The sequence below is a fragment of the Myxocyprinus asiaticus genome, chromosome 21 (genome assembly GCF_019703515.2).
Source record: "Myxocyprinus asiaticus isolate MX2 ecotype Aquarium Trade chromosome 21, UBuf_Myxa_2, whole genome shotgun sequence".
Classification (NCBI taxonomy): domain Eukaryota; kingdom Metazoa; phylum Chordata; class Actinopteri; order Cypriniformes; family Catostomidae; genus Myxocyprinus; species Myxocyprinus asiaticus.
This window is the reverse complement of record NC_059364.1, coordinates 38,703,070-38,725,235: the sequence shown is the minus strand read 5'-3', so window position 1 is coordinate 38,725,235 and position 22,166 is coordinate 38,703,070. Positions and strand designations below refer to the sequence as shown.

The window sequence follows — 22,166 nt, the reverse complement described above, 5'->3', positions numbered from 1 at the left end:
TTTATGCAATATCCCAAAATGTGAATAAAAATACACAGATGGAAACCCAGCTAGTTAGAACAGGACAGACTGACGAATGCTACATCATTTAATTAATTAAAAAAAAAAAATATTATCGATTGACAGCCTTAGTAAATACCATGGTGTGATTAATTGTTATGAAATGTATAAAAACAATTTATTTCATTTTAATTCTGGGGTGAAACATGACCCAGACATTTCTTAATAAGATTCACCCAATAATGGCAATCATGGTAATACCATCACTGTATTGTACTGTCACAATAATTTTTGTCCCGGAAGAGATTTTTTAATGGTAAAAATGAAGGACTAATCCATATTGAAGCAGCTGAAACACACTTAATGGAATTGAATGGAAATAGACAATTACTTGACAAAAACACAACAAAGAAATGCCCAGCTCATTTTTTGCATTCAATCTCAAATCTACTCATAAATTTGCATGCATAAAGCCTTGCTTAATAAAGAATGAGTGTGGAAGATCATCTCCCATATTAAGTCGATGACAACAACGGATTTCGTTGTCAGACTTTCATTGACCTTTAAAAGGAAAATCGTGAATAATGCAGACACTCCTTATTCCTGCCTTGAGTTATTATTAAAATAAATGATAATGCCAAGGTCAAGTGGTGCTAATATGCCAGTGTCCTATGCTCCACAGGTACTGGCTAAGACCTCATTTGAATAAAGGTAAGGAGTCATGTCTCTGTTAGCCCTTTTCCACCAAAATGGTGCTGGTTCTCGTGCCAGAGCCTGTGCTTAGCTGGTTCTTGGCTGGGGGAATCTGGAGCCTAATCGCAAACCAGCTCACTTATCCACTGACTTGAGAACCAAACAGTGCCGTAAAGGTTATGTGGCTACCTGGTGGTTTTTCATGACTACTTAACATGCCCACAAACAAACATGGCCCGTCACCAGGTTAAGGCCCAGATATACTTAATAAGAAATCGAAAAACGAACGGGTGTGATTTCATTTAGAACAAAATCTGGCCATAAAGGTGTTTTTGCTTTAGTTTCGGTGGTTTGTAACAGCTTACATGGGCGAACTTTTAGGAAAACTTCTAACGGGCTGCTAAACACCTTTTTACTGCCATTGGTCCACATCATAGGTAGGTGTGACCTGAAGCTCCACCTACTGCTTTGTTTACATTGTTCAGTCTGTACTGAACGTGAACAAACCATGCAGTTATTAGCGAGCTGGTGCACATTTACCTACATCAGTACGATCATTCGCATAGAGACATTTTCCAAGAACATGTCATGGAATATTTTTTTATTTTATTTTTTTTGTCCACAGAAGGAATCAAACCTACCCATTCATTCATGTGCCATCTGAAGTGAAAGCCATTCACACATTTGCTCATAGTAAGATATGCCTCTGTCACCATGCTTTTGTCTGCATTTTGAACATTAACACTTTTATTCAGCCATTGTTGCAGTAGTATCAGTGTCATCAAAAATTACAATAACAGTGTGTAATTGGTGCATATTATAGCCGCGTATAGCTTGTAAACAAGTAAAATTAAACATTATCTACTGCATATGTGTGTGTGTGTATGTATGTATATATATATATATATATATTTAAATCATCGAGTTGTTAAAACAGCTTATTTTACAGACCTTGACTTCTACTCAAAGTACGAGACAAAGTCATTTATAACACATTTTTAAGGTTTTACTGAGCATCCTCATATTAAAATGCTCCTCTAAACGCCTCCCACAGCAGTTTGGCATGTGTCTTGAATGTTTGGAAACAGTATATTGTTGCTCGGCTGTTTAGAGCTGCTTTTTACCCCTGAACAAAGAACAAAGAGGAACTTCTCCGGAAGTACACTGGTGGCCAAAAGTTTGGAATAATGTACTGATTTTGCTCTTATGGAAAGAAATTGGTACTTTTATTCAACAAAGTGGCATTCAACTGATCACAAAGTATAGTCAGTTTTAAAAAAAAATGCTCAACTTCTTAAACTACGTCAAATAGTTCTCATCAAAACAATCCTCCACATGCAGCATTACAGCTTTGGAGATCCTTGGCATTCTAGCTGTCAGTTTGTTCAGTGTAAAAGATGAGGCGAGAAGCAGTTTTCCTTCTTAAGGTGAGGCTTTATTTTTCCTCTTCGCCACACCACTTTACAGTTTTCCTTTTAAGCACTAAGCTAAACACTATCACACATTGCTTTCACAAATAGACTTTCATTACTAAAAATCCTTGCTCTGGCTCGGCTCTGTCGTGTCCAGTCTCCCTCCCGACTAAGTGCTGTGTCGCTCTATTTATGCCGCTCTCCCCGTGCTCACTGAAATTAGAGACAGGTGTTAGACATAATTTAGCTCAGGTGTAAGCGCCCTTACCGCTTTCTCTCTCTCCAGAGAGATGCTTGACCACGCCCCCGCTGCCACATTCAGATACTCAGGTGACATTTCACCCCACGCTTCCTGTAGCATTTGCCATAGATGTGGCTGTCTTGTCGGGCACTTCTCACACACCTTACAGGCTACCTGATCCCCCAAAAGTGGCTTTTTCTTTGCAATTCTTCCCATAGAAGAATTGAAGGGGCCTGCACCCCTGAGTCTTCTCTTTACTGTTGTACATGAAACTGGTGTTGAGTGGGTAGAATTCAATGAAGCTGTCAGCTGAGGACATGTGAGGTGTCTATTTCTCAAACTAGAGACTCTGATGTACTTATCCTCTTGTTTAGTTGTACATCTGGCCTTCCACATCTCTTTCTGTCCTTGTTAGAGCCAGTTGTCCTTTGTCTTTGAAGACTGTAGTGTACACCTTTGTATGAAATCTTAAGTTTTTTGGCAATTTCAAGCATTGTATGACCTTCATTCCTCAAAACAATGATTGACTGACGTGTTTCTAGAGAAAGCTGTTTCTTTTTTGCCATTTTTGACCTAATATTGACCTTAAGACATGCCAATCTATTGCATACTTTGGCAACTCAGAAACAAACACAAAGACAATGTTAAGCTTCATTTAATGAACCAAATAGCTTTCAACTGTGTTTGATTATAATGGCAAGTGATTTTCTAGAACCAAATGAGCAATTTAACATGATTACTCAAGGATAAGGTGTTGGAGTGATGGCTGCTGGAAATGGGACCTGTCTAGATTTGATCAAAAATGACTTTGAAATAGTGATGTTGCTGTTTTTTTTTTTTACATCAGTAATGTCCTGACTATACTTTGTGATCAGTTGAATGCCACTTTGTTGAATTAAAGTACCAATTTCCTTCAGAAACAGCTAAATCTGTACATTATTCCAAACTTTTGGCTGCCAGTGTATTTTGGGGCTGTCGTGGAAATTCCGAAATAACAGACTCAGAAGCAAAGGCTGTCTTTCTGTAAGTTTAATTTCTTGAAAGAAATTGTTTCAGTCACCATTTGGAATGCCAAATCTTCCTCTTGATGAGTGTGAACAGAGTTTCTGTTACATAGTTTTTTTTAATCAGTATCTGTGGAGTGCAATCCCCACTTTTGCAAACTCCACACACAGCTGCTTTTGCTTTCATCTCTGAGAGTTTCAGCTGTTAATTGTCTCAAGTCGTTAACCTTGCCTTGTTATCTTATACACCCACACTAGAGTAAAAAAAAAGCATCTTCAACTCACACACAGCACATTAGTTCAAATAGAGGACAGCCTAGTTCAACAGAGGACAGCATTTTATTTAACTTTTACTGGAATGGTTCAAGAATTTGCACCGGCCCAGGAACCAGCCCCCGAACCATGTCGGTGAAAAAGGTGTATGAGTGGCAGGTAGGTTTTGCTTTAATATAGTCAGCCATAACTCTCTCTGTTCAAGGGCTCAGTTGTGGTGTTTGGATTTCTGGTTGCAGGGAGGTTTTAGGGGAATAGTTTATGGATAGAAGACATTAGGTTCTTGGTAAGTAATAATTTTAGACTCTCTATCCAAAGCGACATGCAACGTGTCCAAATTAGACACTAGAGTGTTTCTTTAACGTTTAGGCACTTTTGGAAACTTCTAGAAATTAAAGTCTCATTAAAACACAGTGTCATTTCCTGCACATCTCAAATTCTATATTGTGTTTAATAGAATTCTGTGGTGGAAATGATGGTGAAGGAAATTTTCACACTTTTTACATAATTTGGCTAAATTACAGCTTTTATGATGCCAAATAAAAAATAATCACAAGTGATATTTAACTAGATTTTACTATTTCCATATCAAGCATGCTCTTAACTGATATGTTTGTTAACTTTGTTAACAAGTACAAAAACTTTTGAAAAATCTTTTAGTAGCAAAGTTGTTTGGTGTGTTGGAATTGACGGCACAACAATGGGACAGTCATAATTTTTGAATAATGAAAAGAAAAATTTACACAATACATATAGAAATGGTTTGTTTATTTCATAAGATTATCATAATTTTATTAGTATTAATAATAATTATTAATTCGTATTTTTATAATGGATTTTTATAGTTTAATATTGGACAAGGCTAAAACAGTAAAATCTGTACATAATAGGTTTTTTGAAAAGTACCAAAGAATAAATGATACAGACATGGTAAAAAGTTTCCAAGTCATATAACAAAAAGGAAAAGTTGAAATCGAATCGTTTTTTATAAATAAAAGAAAATCATCCCCTGGGACTTGCCTGAGTTGAAGAAACATAAAGGAACAGTTTGCGCACCAACTGAATGTGACCACATTGGGCACCTTCAGTTTTGATGGCTTTGTTGATTGTAATGGGAGCAGTCTAGTTTTGTGCAGTCTAGTTTAGTTTTGCATCAGTCCTGTTTTTGAGTTTTGAGCAGGGCCTGATTGGGCACCGGCATTGGCACTTGGGTTGATGAAAAGGGGCAAACTGATGCAACCTTTTAGTGTAGATAATGCTTACTCTGCACCGTATGATAAAAGCATGTTTTACTTTTTTCTTTTCTATCCATAAGCAAAAGTCCACACCACAACGTTCTCTAAGTACTTTGAGTGTATCCTGTAAAAAGCAGCTCTGCTAATGCTGGCTTCACAGTGTGTAATTTGATCACACTTTCCAACATCTAGATGCACAGTAGTACTTGTATGGTTATTGCTAAAAGCTTCATCTGACTTTCCTCAGTTGCACCATGTAATATGAGCAGAAACCTTGGGCATTGAGGGCAAATAAAATTGTGTGAGCAGAGTGTAGGGTGAATACAGTTAAAGTGGAACTCTTTCTAATAGTTTGTCATTAGCATTATTTTAAAATATGATGCCAAATAGTAGGGATGTCCAGATACCCGATGACTTGAGAATGTCAGTGCGTAAACATTCAGTGCACAGATCGCGATGTTTCCAAGTGTGATTATTAAACCTCAAAGGCTGCGATTTAATTAAATAAAAATACAGGCTGCATGTGCTGCACTCTTCAAAGTGAACTTGTGAAGCCGGCTGTTCATACTCTGAATAAACCTCATCATAAACATCACGTGTGCTCTGTATGTAGCAGATGACAGAGAGCAGAGCACGCATTCACTTTGTAGCATGAAGCACACACAGACTACATATTTAATTAATTCACAGACTTTTGTGGTTTAATAATCACACTGGGTCACGTAGCGACCTGCTTCTCTGGAGGTGAGAAGCTACTGTAAAAAACACACAGAAACGGAAAGAGCTTTACTCCAAAGTAAAAGCTTCTGCCAAAATAAAATCTCTATGTAAACAGTATTCATTTATTCAACATTCTCACAGTATTGCATTTGAAAACTACAACATTACAAAAAAATTAAACGCTAACAAACAGGTATTGGTATCGGTGAGTACTGAAAAGGAAGTATTGCGAGTAAAAATAAATAAAATGGTATCGGGACATCCCTACAAAATAACTTATGCTGCGTTCCAGACGATGTCGGAGGTGGGAATTTCCAATTTGAAATTTCAGTCAATCACACGGCGTGGTCACATGAACACATGCCAGATGCACAAACACATGCACAGTCTTCCAGATGGTAGCTAGCTATTAGCTATTTCATGAGCAAAATAGGTGAAAACGTAGCCATTGGTTGATAGACAAACAATTCTTCTAACATCCTCATGTACATTTATTTTATACTGCATATACAGACATTTCCTGCAGTGAAAATACTTAAGTTTGTTTTTATGCTTCACAAAACATCTCCGGTTTATGCTCGGAGGTTGTGCCATCTTGGAAATGTATTATGTAACATTTAGATTATAGAAGTTGCCATTCAACATTTTATGAAAACGATTTTTGTGAATAGTTAAACAAATAAAATTGGATTTTTAAGTGTAGGTATTTCACAGCAAAGTGAAAGTATTGCACAAAATGAAATTATTTAGTTTGATGGTCTAGTGGCAGGAAATTGCCTGTTTAATAAAATACACCTGTCACTGTGCTAATTGTTTCCATGGTAATCGGTTGCCCCAATATATTTTGTGTCATTCAGGATAGTTTTCCTTTTTCTTTGATCATTACAGATATGAGTGTGATTAAATGTTAGTATTGCAGTAACAGTTTCTAATGAGTTCATTTCAGTTTAGAGACTTTTACCATAAATGACAAAACAAGCATTTAAATGCTGTGAAACAGCAAATAATTGTCAGCAAGCCACAAATACTTGAGCTATAGTTTCACCACTGATTGCTTCTGCTGTCCATAGATCATCCTCTCTATTGTACTGAACTGATTTTTGAACCATTGTTGTCCCTTGAAATTAAGGTCTCTTAGGCCCTGTTTCCACCTGGTATTAAGATTTTGGTAAGCCGATCACAAGTTGTCAGCCGAGATGCATTGCTGTTTGTACCTGGTATTACCATGCGTCTCAAATGCGTCTCTTTTGACCACTTGTGTTTGGTATTTGAGGGGAGGGTATCTATTTTCTTGACAACATACATAAATCAGTATGTCAGTGTGTTGCTGCATGATAAACTACAAAAAAAAAAAAACAATGTTCCTCCCAGATTGAAATTTATTCTAAGCACAAACACAATATTTTGATCAGAATTATCCATTTTTTAGTGAAGTACCTGTATTTTCATGAGCTTCAGATGTGTGAAGTGGTGTAGTAGTGTCTGAAGAAGTGGGCATACTGTGAATTTATGAAGGACCCCCCCCCCCAAAAAACAAAACAAAAAAACAACATGCACCCGATCTCTAAAATATATATATATTTACATTTATATACAATACATACTGTATGTTAAATGTGTAAGAAATATATTTTTTCCATTAAAAAAAAATATTGCCTGTTGTAATTTTTTACAACAGACTTTATTGTCCACTTTCATTGGGCTTCTATGAAAATAGTTACTTTTTAATTACTAAACATTTCAATTAAATTAATAAACTAATACATACATAATACTCAATAAACTGTCAAGCATTGTATAGCTCATGTGAGTGTAGTAATGTTCATGTTAACACGTTATCTTGTATTACCAAATATAGTCTACATAAGAATTAATGGTTATTTGTTTTATATGTGTATTATAATGTGCTTTTCTGTGTATAGTTAAATTGTTTTCCTACTTTAGAAATATAAATTTAAATTATTTGATATCACAAGAAAAAGGCACCAGCAGTAAAAGGCACAAAATAAAAGACACTTGATATATAATGGGACACAGTTGTCCAGCATCTGAAAAGAGCATAAAAAAATAGCACGGGTGTAATAACATGCTGTGGTTTCATAAAGTTTAATTGCATATATATATATATATTTACGTTTAGCAGGGAAATAAATGTACAATGCAAATGATGGTTACTCCAGAGTTGCTTGTGCATTAGCATTAGATGCTGGAAATGTCCCGCCCCTTACTGAAACAGAAAATTTGATTGGTTTGCAAATATCCAGTTGCGTCTAAATTGAACGTTCTGATTGGTCGATCAGCTTAGTCTGACTGTCTGTCTTGCCAGTGCCATCAGTTGCGCTCCCGTCTCCCCCTGTTTTGTACGCATTTAGAGAGAATCACTGTACACTTTTTTAAAATAAATAATAAAAAAAACAAAACACATTTCACTCAACGGTGCTGTGGCATCGCGTTAGTAAATTGAAAAAGTTCCAGGTCAAAAGCCTTTTGTTATTTAAGTTAAGTTATTTCCTTTTAAATCCGCTCGTAACCGGCAAAGTATAAACTTTTGTTTTAGTGCAGCGATTGGTTGACAGGTGAGGGGTGACGCTTCGCTGCTGTCTGGGATGCATTCAGGACAGATTAGTTTCACATCTCAAATGCGATGTGGTCACGTGTTTTTGACTACCCCTGTATGTGGTTTCAGCAAACTGATCACAAAACATTTTGGACCCCGTTTCGGCCTGTATTTAGAGCTGACCACTTGTGATTGGATCACCGAAAATGTGATTGTAACCGGTCCTGCTTGACTCGCTCCGAGCTGGATTCGAACCGGCGTCAACCGGCATGGGAGGCGGGTGTGCTTACAAGGAGGCTAAAGGCTACAGCCTTTAGTGTCAGTCGCTAGTGCGCCTTTTGAGGCCAGGGTAGTGAGGTTTACACACTGCACAGCTATCACATACCAGCTGGCTCCCGTTACACTCACCCCCCCCAAAACCTCACTCATCTGGATCACGGCACCACTATAATCAGTCCTGCTCAACCCACTCTGATCGGGATTCGAACCAGCATCAGCCGGCTTGTGAGGCGGGCACTTACAAGGAGGCTAAAGGCTACAGCCTCTAGCATCAGTCGCTAGTGCATCTCTTGATGCCAGGAGATTGAGGTTTACGCATACCGTACTGCTATCATGTACCAGCTGGCTCCTGTTACACAATACAGTAAACATTTAACCAGGGTTGGGAGGGCTACTTTTAAAATGGAATACTGATTAATTTGTAAAAATATAGTCAGTAACCTAATCCAATTACCACAATAATAAAGTAGTGTAATCAGATTACTTTAATTACTGTTGGGTTACCTGGAGGTCACATATTGGAATAAAGTCAAGAGAAACAATTACTTGATAGGTTATTGGTTGGACAGGTTATAATGGAAATGAGAAGTGACGGTAACGTTCCGGCAGTATGAGTCCCATATATGAGAATACGAGCCGTTCGCCAGGAGAAGTGCTCATTTCTCCACTTCAACATGTTCCTTTCTGCCGTACCGTCAATGATGCGCAATTCTATGTCACAGTACTGGCAGCAATTCCTGCTTCCGCGAAACGATCGCCGAACAATCGGACGGCGAAACTATCAGGGAACACTTATAACAAATTTTAGCTAACCTAGCTAACGTGATTTTCGTGTGGGTCTGATTACATTGTTTTTTTATGTAACTGTAACAGATTACAGTTACAAATTTTTTGTATCCTAATTACATAACACCGTTTCAAGTATTCCGTTACTCCACAAGCCTGCATTTAACATCTTATATTAATGCTACTAAGATATCAAGGCTAAATGAACAAAAAGCATTAAATCACATCATGCTGAAACTGCAGCTCTCATAATAAAAAGAAAGACTTGAGTTTTCTGGTATAGTTGACAGTCTTATAATACGCCTGGTGAAAACCTGTTAACTCCTGTCCACAAATCTTATGCAATATCATGGTGTAATTGCATAACATTGGAATTGTATAGTAATTTTTAGCGGCCAAAAATGTTTGTAATTCCATACATGTGAAAATAAAGTGCACCTGGACAGCTTTGCATTCAAACATTATAAGCGAAACACACCATGGATTCAAACGTTGTAAGTTTAATAATCGCACAATGCCACATCACAATTTCAATTCTGATTCAGCAAATTTTGCAGCTCTAAAACCATGGTAATTGTTCGCACGATTTCCATTAGTTGTAGGAATCAAAACTTAGGCAGATGCCTTTCATTAAGAACCATTCTCAAGGCTACAGGAGGATACAGGTATGAATATGTAAGTTGAGGTTACAGAGAGCTGTGTCAGAATCGTCATGATGACTAAGTTGATTTCTTGTCAGTCCTTACACGTTTGGCAGATGCTGTTTGGAGACAGCTGCCTGTTGCCTCATGCTCAGTGGGCAGTCCAGCGAGAGGGACCTTAGCATCAAACCTCTGCTACACTGAGCTGACAGCTTCCAGACCTGAACACTGACTCAACTCAATCTGTCTCGTACATGACAGATACTTTTGTGACTCAGCCCGTCCCTCCTTCTTCTGCTCTGTGTGTGTGTTGGGAGAGTTCTGGCCCTCAGCCCATGTGACTATTGCAGTGTTTGCCAGCATTCGAAGAGCAGAGGGCTGATGGGATTACATGGTGATCAACAGAGCAGGATTTAGGCCTTTGTGGGGGAAGCTATTTTTGTGTAGACAATGCTCACAGAAGAACTAAAGAAAACTGCATTACTGTGGATTCTCGTTTAGTTTATCAGTCTGACTTTTTACTCATGCTGTGAGAAGTCTTGGCTCTGTGGACCACTCGCAGTCCGTTCAGTGACTGTCTGGCAAAGCACCATCAGAAAATCTGAAGTTCCAATCTGTTTGTCTGGCTTCTACACAATTTCCTGTAGTAGGGATTTACCAGTCCGTCTGGAAATTAAATTGTGTCTACAAGGTATCAGGTTGATGCGATGAGCACTTCTGTGGAAAAACTAATCACTGGATTTGCCAGCGTTTGCCAGGTTAGTGGCGTCCAGTCTTTCAAAGATGCTATGTTTGAGGCACTTGGTAGTAACTAAACTAATCAAAGTCCACAAATAGAATTGTGCAGACCATTTTGTTTTCTAAGATTTGTCTGTGAAATTATCAGTACCTATTACTTTTGGACGGACATAAATTATGACAAATTCTGCACTTATTTCCGCTAATTTCTGCACATTTCTGTGTGTTCTGTACTGGCTAAGCCTGATGCGATTATTAAATAATCACCTGATTGTGGCTATTTGATCTAACAGTGATTATTTGAGATGGCCGCGATTATTGTGCACTTTAAATTCCAATCACATTTTACTAACCAAATACGGGAATTTTAAGCCAAGTAGAAATGCCATTAACACAGTGTTTTGTGTCAAATTTTTTTGTGTTATTGCATTATGAGCACTCTAAATGAGCTCAAACTGCACTCAGAACAGCTCCTGAAGATTGTGTGAAGATTAACTGCTCGGTTACTCTTATTTCTGTGGAGATGACAGAATGAAGGAACATATTTTCAAATACCAAAAGAATCTCAAATGTCTTGCTTCATTCAAAATAAGGGCTCATGGGTTTAATTGGAGAGCCTTAAAATAACATAGTGATGAATTTAAGACAGAAGTATTTTGCTATTGCATAATTTTTCATAATTTATATTATGGCGAATCACCAACGAATGGCCCTTTCCCATACAAAGCGAAGCGAATGCTCGCTGTTTACATTAATGCCTTTACAATAGGTGGCGCTAATTGACAAGCAAATTTACCCCGGTACGGTAGGTGGCTCAACGCACCTTTGAGCTGGTCCGTCCTCTGCCCATCACCGGGTGAGAAGTAGTAACCACTTGACAAGCTTGCGAAACAAACAAGAAAAGCAAACTATTCTGTAGCAAGCAGATCGAAAAAAATAAAACCGATTTCTCTACAAGCTGCAGCAGCGATGACGAGTGTATTGTGGATTTGCTCAACAAGGAAGAAAACATTCGAGACACTTCACAAACTATTTCAGTTCAACTGCTGGGCAAGTTGACTGACAGTATTATCATGTAAACACAATCTGTGCGGTGATTAGAAAAAATTGTGTAAATTTTTTTTTAAACGGTTAAAACAAGTTATCATTTGGAGCAATATTAATTGTATGCTTCTTTCACGCATACTGTATATACTTGTGTTAAATGCATTTGTTTAAAATTACTGTGTAATGCACACTCATAATGACTGTTAAAACAAATGTCTAAAGCAAATGTTTGACTGCATCTTATTGCCATGCACATCTACTTGTGTTATTTGCTCAAAACCCTGCATGTTACTAATTAAACGTGATGAAATTGTAACGCTCAAAGTGTGCAAGCAATAAAACACAGATCTCACCCAACAAGCCCCATCTTCAGTCTGACCCATTATTAGATACTTTAATACTGCTAACGACTATTAATTAATTGATCTATTGTTAATTTAAAAAGTGATACAAAGGCAAAGATGCCGATATATATATATATATATATATATATTAGATATATAAGAGAACTCACCAAAGATTAAATGCAAAGGCAAAACAATGCAGCAATATGGAGTAAATTCTGAAGATAATCCACAAAATATCAGATAATTTTTAAAGGGGATGCAAGGCAGTGATGCAGAAATATCATTTACATGTTAAGAGAACCCATATGAGAAAAATGTTTCAGTTTTTAAGGCATATGATTTAAGTGAAAAACACATCCTCACAGCTGGTTCAGGATTTCTATATCAAGTTGCTTCAGCGTTTAATGTTGTTGGTCAAAACAGCTTTCTGTGCTTTAGTGCCACCAGTTGTTCTGGTTCTGGTAACCGCAACGGCTTCTGGCACATGATCTAAAGCTTATGTATTATTGGTCAGGGCTTTTCTTCAGCGAGTGAAGAAAATAAAAATCGACATACCATAAAAAAAACTTTGCTTTTTCGCCGCGCATGTTCACTCTAGGTGAGAATTGCTTGTTAGGAATTCATAGTTTCAATTCAAAATGTTGATTGCAGTGAGAAATCGTGCCGAAAATTCGCATTTGGTGTTCAAAGGCCTTAAACGTAAAATGGACCAAAACTAAAGTTGACCAAATAGAGAGACTATATATATATATATATATATATATATTATTTGTCATTCTACTCCTGTGCAATATTTTCCAAGTTTTTAAAGTCTTAAAGAAAATCTTATATCCCTATTTTATTATGTAATTCCAAGTTAAATATTAATAAATTACTTCCTTAGGTTAATGAAGCATGACAGTTTGTATGACAATTAATTGTCATTATCGTGAAAGCCCTTAAACAGACAATGAATCGTCATAATCTCAATTATTTGTTTGACAGTTAATTGTCAGCCAAATTTCATAGTCGTGACAGCCCTAGTACTGGCCTATTGTGGTTTCAACCATTTCAGATAAACTCACCCCTTAAAGGAATATTCTATTTATGTTCTATCTATATTCTAATATTTGCGTAAACGTTAAAATACTCAATGTTTCAAAATTATAGCCACACGACAAAAGCAATATGCTTGTTAACATGATTTTAGTGTGATAAAATCACTTACTAACGTTTTCTGTATAAAGTTATAGAAAGTCGTTCTAGCAAGTCAGTCCACTGTGGCCCATCTCTGCTAAATAATCTCTGGTTATAGCCAATTTTTACAACTTTGTTGCCATGACAACATAATGCCAACAAACCCTAAAATGACTGTAAAAATGATGATTTAAACTAATTTACAGCTCAAATAATACATGAGTTTTAACAGAAGGATTAATATCCAACAATTGGCCCCATTCACTTCTAATGTAAGTGCCTCACTGTAACCTCGATTTAAGTCACAAATGCTGTTGATTGAGCTTAACTTATATTGATCCTGGAATATTCCTTTAACGACATTTCAAAACTGAACTAGTTGGTAATTTTGTGTCAGTCAGACAGACACTTCCTATCTAAGTAAAAATGAGTTCAGGCTCAACTTGTGCAGTTGTTGGCTGTCATAACAACCTGAACCATCACTTAATGTAACGTCGAGGCGCTGTGTCAAGACAATCATCATGACTCTGTAATGTATCGGCACTATGGAGCCACACGTTTTTTATTTGGCAAATTTTTACAAATTTAATCACTTTATCTGTTAAATACATATGCTATTCCAAGTCTTTTTCTTTCTGTCTGTCTGTGTGACTGCTGGGCATGTTAAACCTTCAAACTACAAATAAATGTCAATCCTGGCTTTTTCAAGCCAACATCAAAGTTTGTCTTGACAAACTTTACCTATGTAGTTTTATTCTTGCAAGCTGAAAGTCTCCTGGTTGATCACTTCCCTGAATACTTCACTTTTGCACATGAAATCATATCATTACTGCCGATTTGATTTGTCAAAGGTTCACCTACTGCTCCAATTGGTTATGGTGAGATTGCAGGCTTGGGCAAGTGAGATTGCTGGCTCATTTGATGGGAAGGGTTTACCGAGGTGAAAACTGCAACATTTTGGTCCATGCCTGAAATGTTCTGGGTGTCACACTTTATGCTTGAAACCTCAAGCCCATGCACGTTCATCTGAAGTGTTAGAAACAACATTGAGTCACAACCGACCCATTCAGTTTCTGTATGAGCCTTTTTAATGAGAAAAGACATGGTGGTGGATGATGCAGGATTGAGATGCAGAGGCGTGACACACTCACAATGCTTCCACCTCACAGTGTTGTCGGACGTTCCCTTCATCTGCCGCTTGCAACAGTGTTGCTGTCACTAGTGTGGTTGCCTTTGTTAACATAATAAAAAACATCTCTAGCACGATTTTCAAAGCTTGTCTCATCCACAGCTGCCCAGTGCATTGTTTTTCTGATTAACAGTTTTTATTGATTCACACAATTGACAAAGAAAAGCAAAACATATATTCACAGAATCAACATTTAACCTCCATTATTCCCTTTCTCCCATCCCAACCCCCAACCCCACCCTGACTCTCAACAAATATCCCTGTGGTCACACAAAAAAAGAAAGAACGAAAAAAAAAATAAATAAATAAATATATATATATATATAAATAAAATAATCACACACGTTTAAAACTACACTTCTCTCTCCACTGTCCCTCCCCTAGAGCCCTCCAAGAAGGCCAAGTAGCTGCCCCATTTTTTATTAAATTAATCTAAACTACCTAGCCTTCTACATGACATTTCTTCAAATGCCGCCACCCTCTCCATCTCTGTGCACCACTCTTGAAATGAGGGCGCTCCAGCTGACTTCCATCCCCTAAGAACAATCTGTCTGCTGATCATAACACTGGCTAGGACCCAATTTTTTATATATTTATCCCCTATATTAATGAACACCCCATCACCTAAAATACAGAGTCTGGGACAAAATGAAATTTGAGTGCCCAATACATCACACATAAAACTCTGAACCCTCAACTAAAATTCTTGGATCTTAACACACCACCATAAAACATGGGTTGTGTCTCCATCTTCTGATTGGCATCACCAGCAGGTGGGTGTGTCTTTCAGACCAAGCCTATACAATCTTGAGGGGGTCTAATAGAGTCGATGTAAAATCTAAAATTGCATAACTTGCAAACTTGCATGTCTAGATGTAGACTTGACATTTTTTAGAATTCTAGCCCACACTGCCTCCTCCAATACCAAGTTTAGATCTTTCTCCCATAATCTCTTGAGAGAAGCCGAAGCTCCGTCCTCCAGACCCTGAATTAGCGGGGAGTAATACACTGATGCCTCATGACCTTTTCCAAAAACAGTAATCACCACTCCCAGAGTATCTGCTGGTTTAGGGGGGTGTATGCTACTCCCAAAAATAGTACAGTGCAGGCAGCTGTAAATACCTAAAAAACTGAGATCTGAGAATCCCAAAATGTTGAACCATATTTTCAAAGGATCTCAACATTCCACTCTCATATAGGTCACCGAGCGTATTAACCTCCCTCTCAATCCACTCTGTCCAGCAAAAAGGGGACTTATTAATATATAATTTTGGGTTCAGCCATGTGCTCGAGGCTACATTTAAATACATTTATGAATTAAACACTCCGAGTGAAAATGTGAGATAACGGGGTGTAACTGAACTTCTCTGGTTAGTTTGATAGAAAGGCTTTGCAATGGTGAAATAGGGGCAAGAACTTCCTGTTCAATACAAAACCAGGAAGGGGCTCTCTCAGGTGGAAGCGACCAATGAGCCAAATGTCTGAGACTGAATGCGTAATAATAAAATAAAATCTTGGGTAGGCCTAACCCACCTTTGTCAGTCAGCCTATCCAACTTACTGAAATGTAATCTGGGATGTTACCATTCCAAATGAAGGACTTTGCTATGCTATCACTTTGATTGAAACAAGAGAGGGGGACATCTCTAGGGAGAGATTGTAGCAGGTAGTTTAATTTTGGAATACAATTCATTTTAATAACATTAACCTTCCCAATCATAGATCGAAATGTAAAGAAGCCCACCTGCCCACATCACTCAAAAAATTTTAATTAAAGGGTCAAAAATAACTCTAACTAAATCACACAAATTTGCTGGGAATAAAATACTCAAATACTTAATGCCCTGTTTGAGCCACTGGAAGGCGTGCAGCTGAAAAGCTGTTACTGGGCAGTATGCTGTCAGAACCAAAGCGTCGGATTTAGACCAATTAACTCTGTATCCTGAGAACTTAGAAAACATTCTGTGGAGGCAAGAGATAGATCTAGTGGGCTCGGAGACGAATAATAAAATATAATCTGCGTAAAGCAAAAGCTTATGCACCACACCTCTTGCCATCACCCCTGGAAAATCATCCTCCTTTCTTATCGCGGCTGCTAATTGTTCCAGGGCAAGACAGAACAATAATGGGGAAAGAGGGCAACCCTGCCGGGTGCCCCCATCTAGAGTAAAATAATCTGAAATTACCATTTGTTTGTACCGCCGCTACAGGGTGTCTATAAAGTAACTTAATCCATCCAATAAAAGTATTCCCAAACCTATACATTTCCAAAATCTTAAAAAGATAATCCCATTCTATCATATGAAACGCCTTTTCGGCGTCAAGTGAGATGGCAGCGACCTGAGTCTGATCATTGTTTACACATGCAATTCTTTAGTGTTTCTATATTTTGGACTACTGATTAAAGAAGTACATTCCCATTGGATTGTCAGGATCATTCCTTAATACTACTAGAGAAGCTTTCATCTCCTTGCATCCTGCTGGGCAGCAGTCCTCAATACATAATGGCAAGTTTTACACCTTAATCTGATTCCAGTGCTTTCATGCTTTATGCAGCTAGTCAAAAGCCAGACACCATTAGCCGATCAGAAAGCATGCCCAGCATGGATGTCTGGTCTTTAAGTGAAGTATGGAAAGAGTCTTGAAAGGGTCTTTTGAGCAAACTGTCCTAAGAAACGTGGGATTCATCTAGCCTATACTGAATCATGTGTAGCTGAATTTGAATCTTGAACGTGACGTGTCTTCATTGACCTCAGTCAGTTCGCTGAGCTTGGGAAATCTATAAAACATTAATTCGTAACATCTGCTTTGGGTTTCTCCTTATCCTGTTTTCAAAACTGAGAATATGGGAATACGGGCCAACAGTCTTGCATTGCTAAAGCAACCGTGTAATTGATTTTCTTGGGTGTTATTGCTCTTGCAATATTTTCTTCATTGTGGTCAGGCAGCTTCTCAGCTCTAAATAGAGAAAACAGATTAATTTACGTGTTTGCTATTTTAAATGATTGAACCACCCTCCAAGACCTGTACGTCTCAATACAGTGTGCACATATATACACAATGTGTATGTATTAGTGCTGTCAGTCAATTAAAATTTGTAATTGCGATTAATCTTATAATTTTTCTGTAGTTTAACGCGATTATTCACAGATTTTGAAAGTGCTGAAATTTTACTCTAAATATACTTCTTTTCCTATCAAAATGCATTCATTTCCTTCTTAGGAAAGAAAACAAAACAATATGTAACAATACAATGCTTTATTAATATTTTCCAAACAAACCCTTCCACAGTATTAATCAGCCGGCAGACTGTGAATCTGCTTTGTTACAGCAATCGTGAAGCGATGATTCACGATTCGCGTCAGGACGTCAACGCCAGCGTAAAGCGCCGCTTTGAACTCCACATGAAAAGCGCTTGCAGATAAAAAGTCTCATTCTGTGTTTTGGTGATAGTTAAGACTTGACATGCTTCTGTGGTAATTAAAATGCGCCTTACTTAGGCTGAAAATACTTGATTTCTATCACAAGTCCTATCTGGGCTTGTTTTGTACAACAAATAGCATTAAGAGCTCCTTTCCACATCACTTTATCACTGATACTGCATCACTGTTGTGTGTGTTTGTTTTGTGTGCATCAGTGTAATGACTCCAGGCGGTCACATTGCAAAAGTTCCACCCTTCCAACCTGTGTTTATGCTGGTTTATGCTGTATTAATGGTAAATGCATTAATCGCAATTAAGAAAAAATTAAGTGTTACACTTTAAATAATCACATGCGTTAATTTTGAGAGCTCTAATATATATAGTATTTATATGCACCTCTCAGCCACAACATTAAAACCACCTGCCTAATATTGTGTAGGTCCCTCTCGTGCTGCCAAAACAGCACCAACCTGCATCTCAGAATAGCATTCTGAGATGCTATTCTTCTCACCACAATTGTACAGAGCGGTTATCTGAGTTATCGTAGACTTTGTAAGTTCAAACCAGTTGCGACCTAGCTTTAACTTACTGGCTAATGTCTTGAGATGTTGCTTAAATATATCCACATAATTTTCCTTCCTCATGATGCCATCTATTTTGTGAAGTGCACCAGTCCCTCCTGCAGCAAAGCACCCCCACAACATGATGCTGCCACCCCCATGCTTAACAGTTGGGATGGTGTTCTTCGGCTTGCAAGCCTCACCCTTTTTCCTCCAAACATAACAATGGTCAATATGGCTTTTTTGTTTTATCAGACCAGAGGACATTTCTCCAAAAAGGAAGATATTTGTCCCCTTGTGCACTTGCAAACTGTAGTCTGGCTTTTTTATGGCGGTTTTGGATCAATGGCTTCTTCCTTGCTGAGCAGCCTTTCAGGTTATGTCGATATAGGACTCGTTTGACTGTGGATATAGATACTTGTCTACCTGTTTCCTCCAGCATCTTCACAAGGTCCTTTGCTGTTGTTCTGGGATTTATTTGCACTTTTTGCACCAAACTACATTCATCTCTAGGAGACAGAACAAGTCTCCTTCCTGAGCGGTATGATGGCTGCGTGGTACCTTGGCGTTTATACTTGCGCACTATTGTTTGCACAGATGAACGTGGTATCTTCAGGCGTTTGGAAATTGCTCCCAAGGATGAACCAGACTTGTGGAGGTCCACAATTTTTTTTCTGAGGCTGATTTCTTTTGATTTTCCCATGATGTCAAGCAAAAAGGCACTGAGTTTGAATTAGGCCATAAAATACATCCACAGGTACACCTCCACTCTGACTCCAATTAGAAGCTAAATTAGGTTGGACATAATTTTCTGGTATTTTCCAAGCTGCTTAAAGGCACAGTTAACTTAGTGTATGTAAACATCTGACCCACTGGAATTGTGGTATAGTCAATTAAAAGTGAAACAATCTGTCTGTAAACAATTGTTGGAAAAATTACTTGAGTCATGCTCAAAGTATATGTCCAAATGTCTAAAAAATGAGTTTTAATGATTTCAACCTAAGTGTATGTAAACTTCTGACTTTTAATTTCTCTGAAAATATCCCTCAGATATTAAGAGCTCCATTCTGCATATTCCAACTGGTGTGTTATGTTAGTATATGACAACATGTAGAACCAGTGGTGTTTTGACGCGATGCATCAAGGCGCCATTTTTTTTATCTGTTTGTAATTGCGTATGAGATTTCAGAGCTTTGGCACAGGGGAAGATTTTCAGTAAATAACAAATTCCGTTTTGGCCTGTCCCTCACACAAAGCTATCGCATGATTTCAAAAGGTTTGCAATACAGTGCACATACTGTATCAAATGGGCAGGCCCAGATGGAATATGCATACTTTTTTTGCTTTTTCTGTGCTGATTTTGAGGGGAAATCTACGGAATTCTGTGTAAGGGATTTAAACATAGTATAATGTTTGGAGCTGAGAGTACTACACTCTTATCGGTGGCTGAAAGCATCATGAAATAGCCGAAGTATTTAATAAACAAACATGCAAGCAGTGGGGAATGCGTTTTCTGCAGAGGTCTGCATGCACAGATTCTGACTAGGCCTGCATAAGCCTACCGAAATGATACATATGATGTTTTTTAGTTTGTTTTGAAGCTTGACAGCCATGATCACCATTCTTAAATTTTTTCCTTTCACTTTCCATGGATGTCATTAATTAATGTCAAGTATGAGTTGTAGCTAGCCATTGGTGCTCACGTGTGAGGAGATGTGAACATGATTCAACTCCCGTTAGTTTCCTGTGTCATATAGGGTTAAAATCTCATTTTTTGTTGTTGTAATTGGTGGTATTTTATGAAAATTCATGAATTTTATAAATATCTTAATTAAAAAGTCCGGGACAATACACCTTTTGCAAGAATCTGTTCTATTATAAAATCATCTCATCGTTTGGGAAGTCTTCTGAGGGTTGTAAATCCAATAAGGATTTTTATTTCCAAATATTTCTAAAGGAATAAAAGAACCATTTAGCAAACTAAACTGTTTAGCGAAAGTAATCGTTAAGAGGAATCAGAAACAAAATTGTTGAATTCCTTACAGTTTTCATCGCTCGTCTTCTCTCAACTGTCTATATCTTAAAAAAAAAAAACAGAAATAAAAAAACATTTTTAACTAGAAGAACAGAATAAAATTAAACCTCAAAATAATGAGAATTTTGATAGCAATTCAACAGTCACAAACTGCTGAAACACTGCAGTGTAATCTGTATGGCAAATCTGCTCAGACAAGAATTGTCTGGTAAAGAAACCCTTTTGATTGGCCGTGAGTCAACATCACATGCATTTAAGCTCTCACTCTGTGGTTGTTCTTTGTGTTTTCCCCCCAAGCATCATCGTGTTTTGTGCCAGTCAGTTTATGTTAGGTGTGCAGTATCAGGGGAATATCTGGCTTTCCGCAGAGCTGTCCCTCCCATCCATTAATCAAGCCACTTTCTCAAGATGGAACACACCTTAACTAGCATCTAACTGCTTTATGCCAGCGTCTCTCTCTCGGCCCAATGGGACTGTGAAGGGGTCACTGAATAGTTAGCGATTCGGTGAGTGTAAATGTCAAGCAGTGAGGCAGACGTTCATATGAGACACGTTCCGGCCATCCCACAGGCCCTGCCGCATCTTCGTTGACACTTAATCCAGGGCCTGCATGATTGGCAGTGAGCTGTTCAGGCGCCAATGACGGTCATGTTTTTCCATCCACCTGCTTTTGTTTCAGGTCATTGATAGCCCTGAGGATCACATGATCAACGGGGAGGAGGAGCAGGAGGAAGAGGAGTGAGACACGAGCTAGATTGAGTTTCCTTGGCGACTGGAGGGACACACTCAGGGCGATGACTCTGGAGAATGCAGCATGCACACTCGAGGTGAGGGGCGATGACATGCAGTATTTTCGTGCAGTTCTGTAACTTTCTGTGACTGTCTGTCTTGTGTTGTACGTTGTATACACATCAGTGTCAGCTTTCTTTTTACAGGTGTAATTAAGTGTACTGGTTTCCTAGGAAGAATCATAATTCATGCTTTGTAAACTTTTTATACCTTAACTGACCTTTTTTGTTCACGATTGTCCCTGTGGCTCTGTGAGCTCTCAGTTTCTCTTAGTTGTTGACAGAGAAGCTTTACTTTAATGGACTATGCTGATATCGAAAGAGCATGATGACAGATATAATTAGATTTATACTATTTAATGATAGCAAATAATTTTAATTAACATGAATAAAAAAATTACAAAAACAATTGTACACTATCCATTGATAAGTCTGTTTGTAGATTTGGAGACTAACACTTAATGCCCACTAATGTTAATCAGCCAATCCGGTCACAGTTATCACCCGATGCCGATAATCTAATAATGGCCAAATATCATCTGATTAATCAGCCTCTCCAATATATTGGTATGTTGCTAACTTCTGTAACCTAGTTTGTAGTGTCATTTATTAAATTTTCTTTTGCAAAATTGTGCATTTGCTCTCAAAGTAATAATGATGTTTCTTGCTAATTTGCAAATAATTTTTCCCATGCCTGAAAGAGCTTATACAAAACATAGTATTGTATAATGCATCTTTCTCTCTTTCTTTCTTTCTTGTTTTTATATATATATATATATATATATATAAACATGCCTTTACATTTTTTTTTACCAGGTCTTCATTATTTATTTTTGGTACTTTTCAAATGCCTTGTGTAGATGTTTTTTCGTGTTTAAAACTATAGTTATCTAAACAAAGAGTGAAATAAACAAACCATTTCAATATTTAGATATACAGAGGGATTTTCTGATATGAATATAGCCCTGATTCATTCTGGAGAGTGAGAAAGAGAGAGTGGAGCTTGAGCTAGTCTAACCCGACA

At 37.8% G+C, this 22,166-nt stretch overlaps 1 protein-coding gene across 3 annotated transcripts in view; it reads left to right on the top strand.

Moving 5' to 3' along the window:
- LOC127412292 (tight junction-associated protein 1-like) overlaps positions 1-22,166 on the top strand; it is a 144,436-nt gene that overhangs the window by 41,642 nt on the left and 80,628 nt on the right. For all 3 annotated transcript variants that reach the window (XM_051648531.1, XM_051648530.1, XM_051648532.1), the window contains one exon: positions 21,034-21,181. In XM_051648531.1, coding sequence (XP_051504491.1) covers positions 21,169-21,181 — 13 coding nt within the window. In that variant the 5' untranslated portion in view covers positions 21,034-21,168. The remainder of the gene's footprint in view (positions 1-21,033; positions 21,182-22,166) is intronic.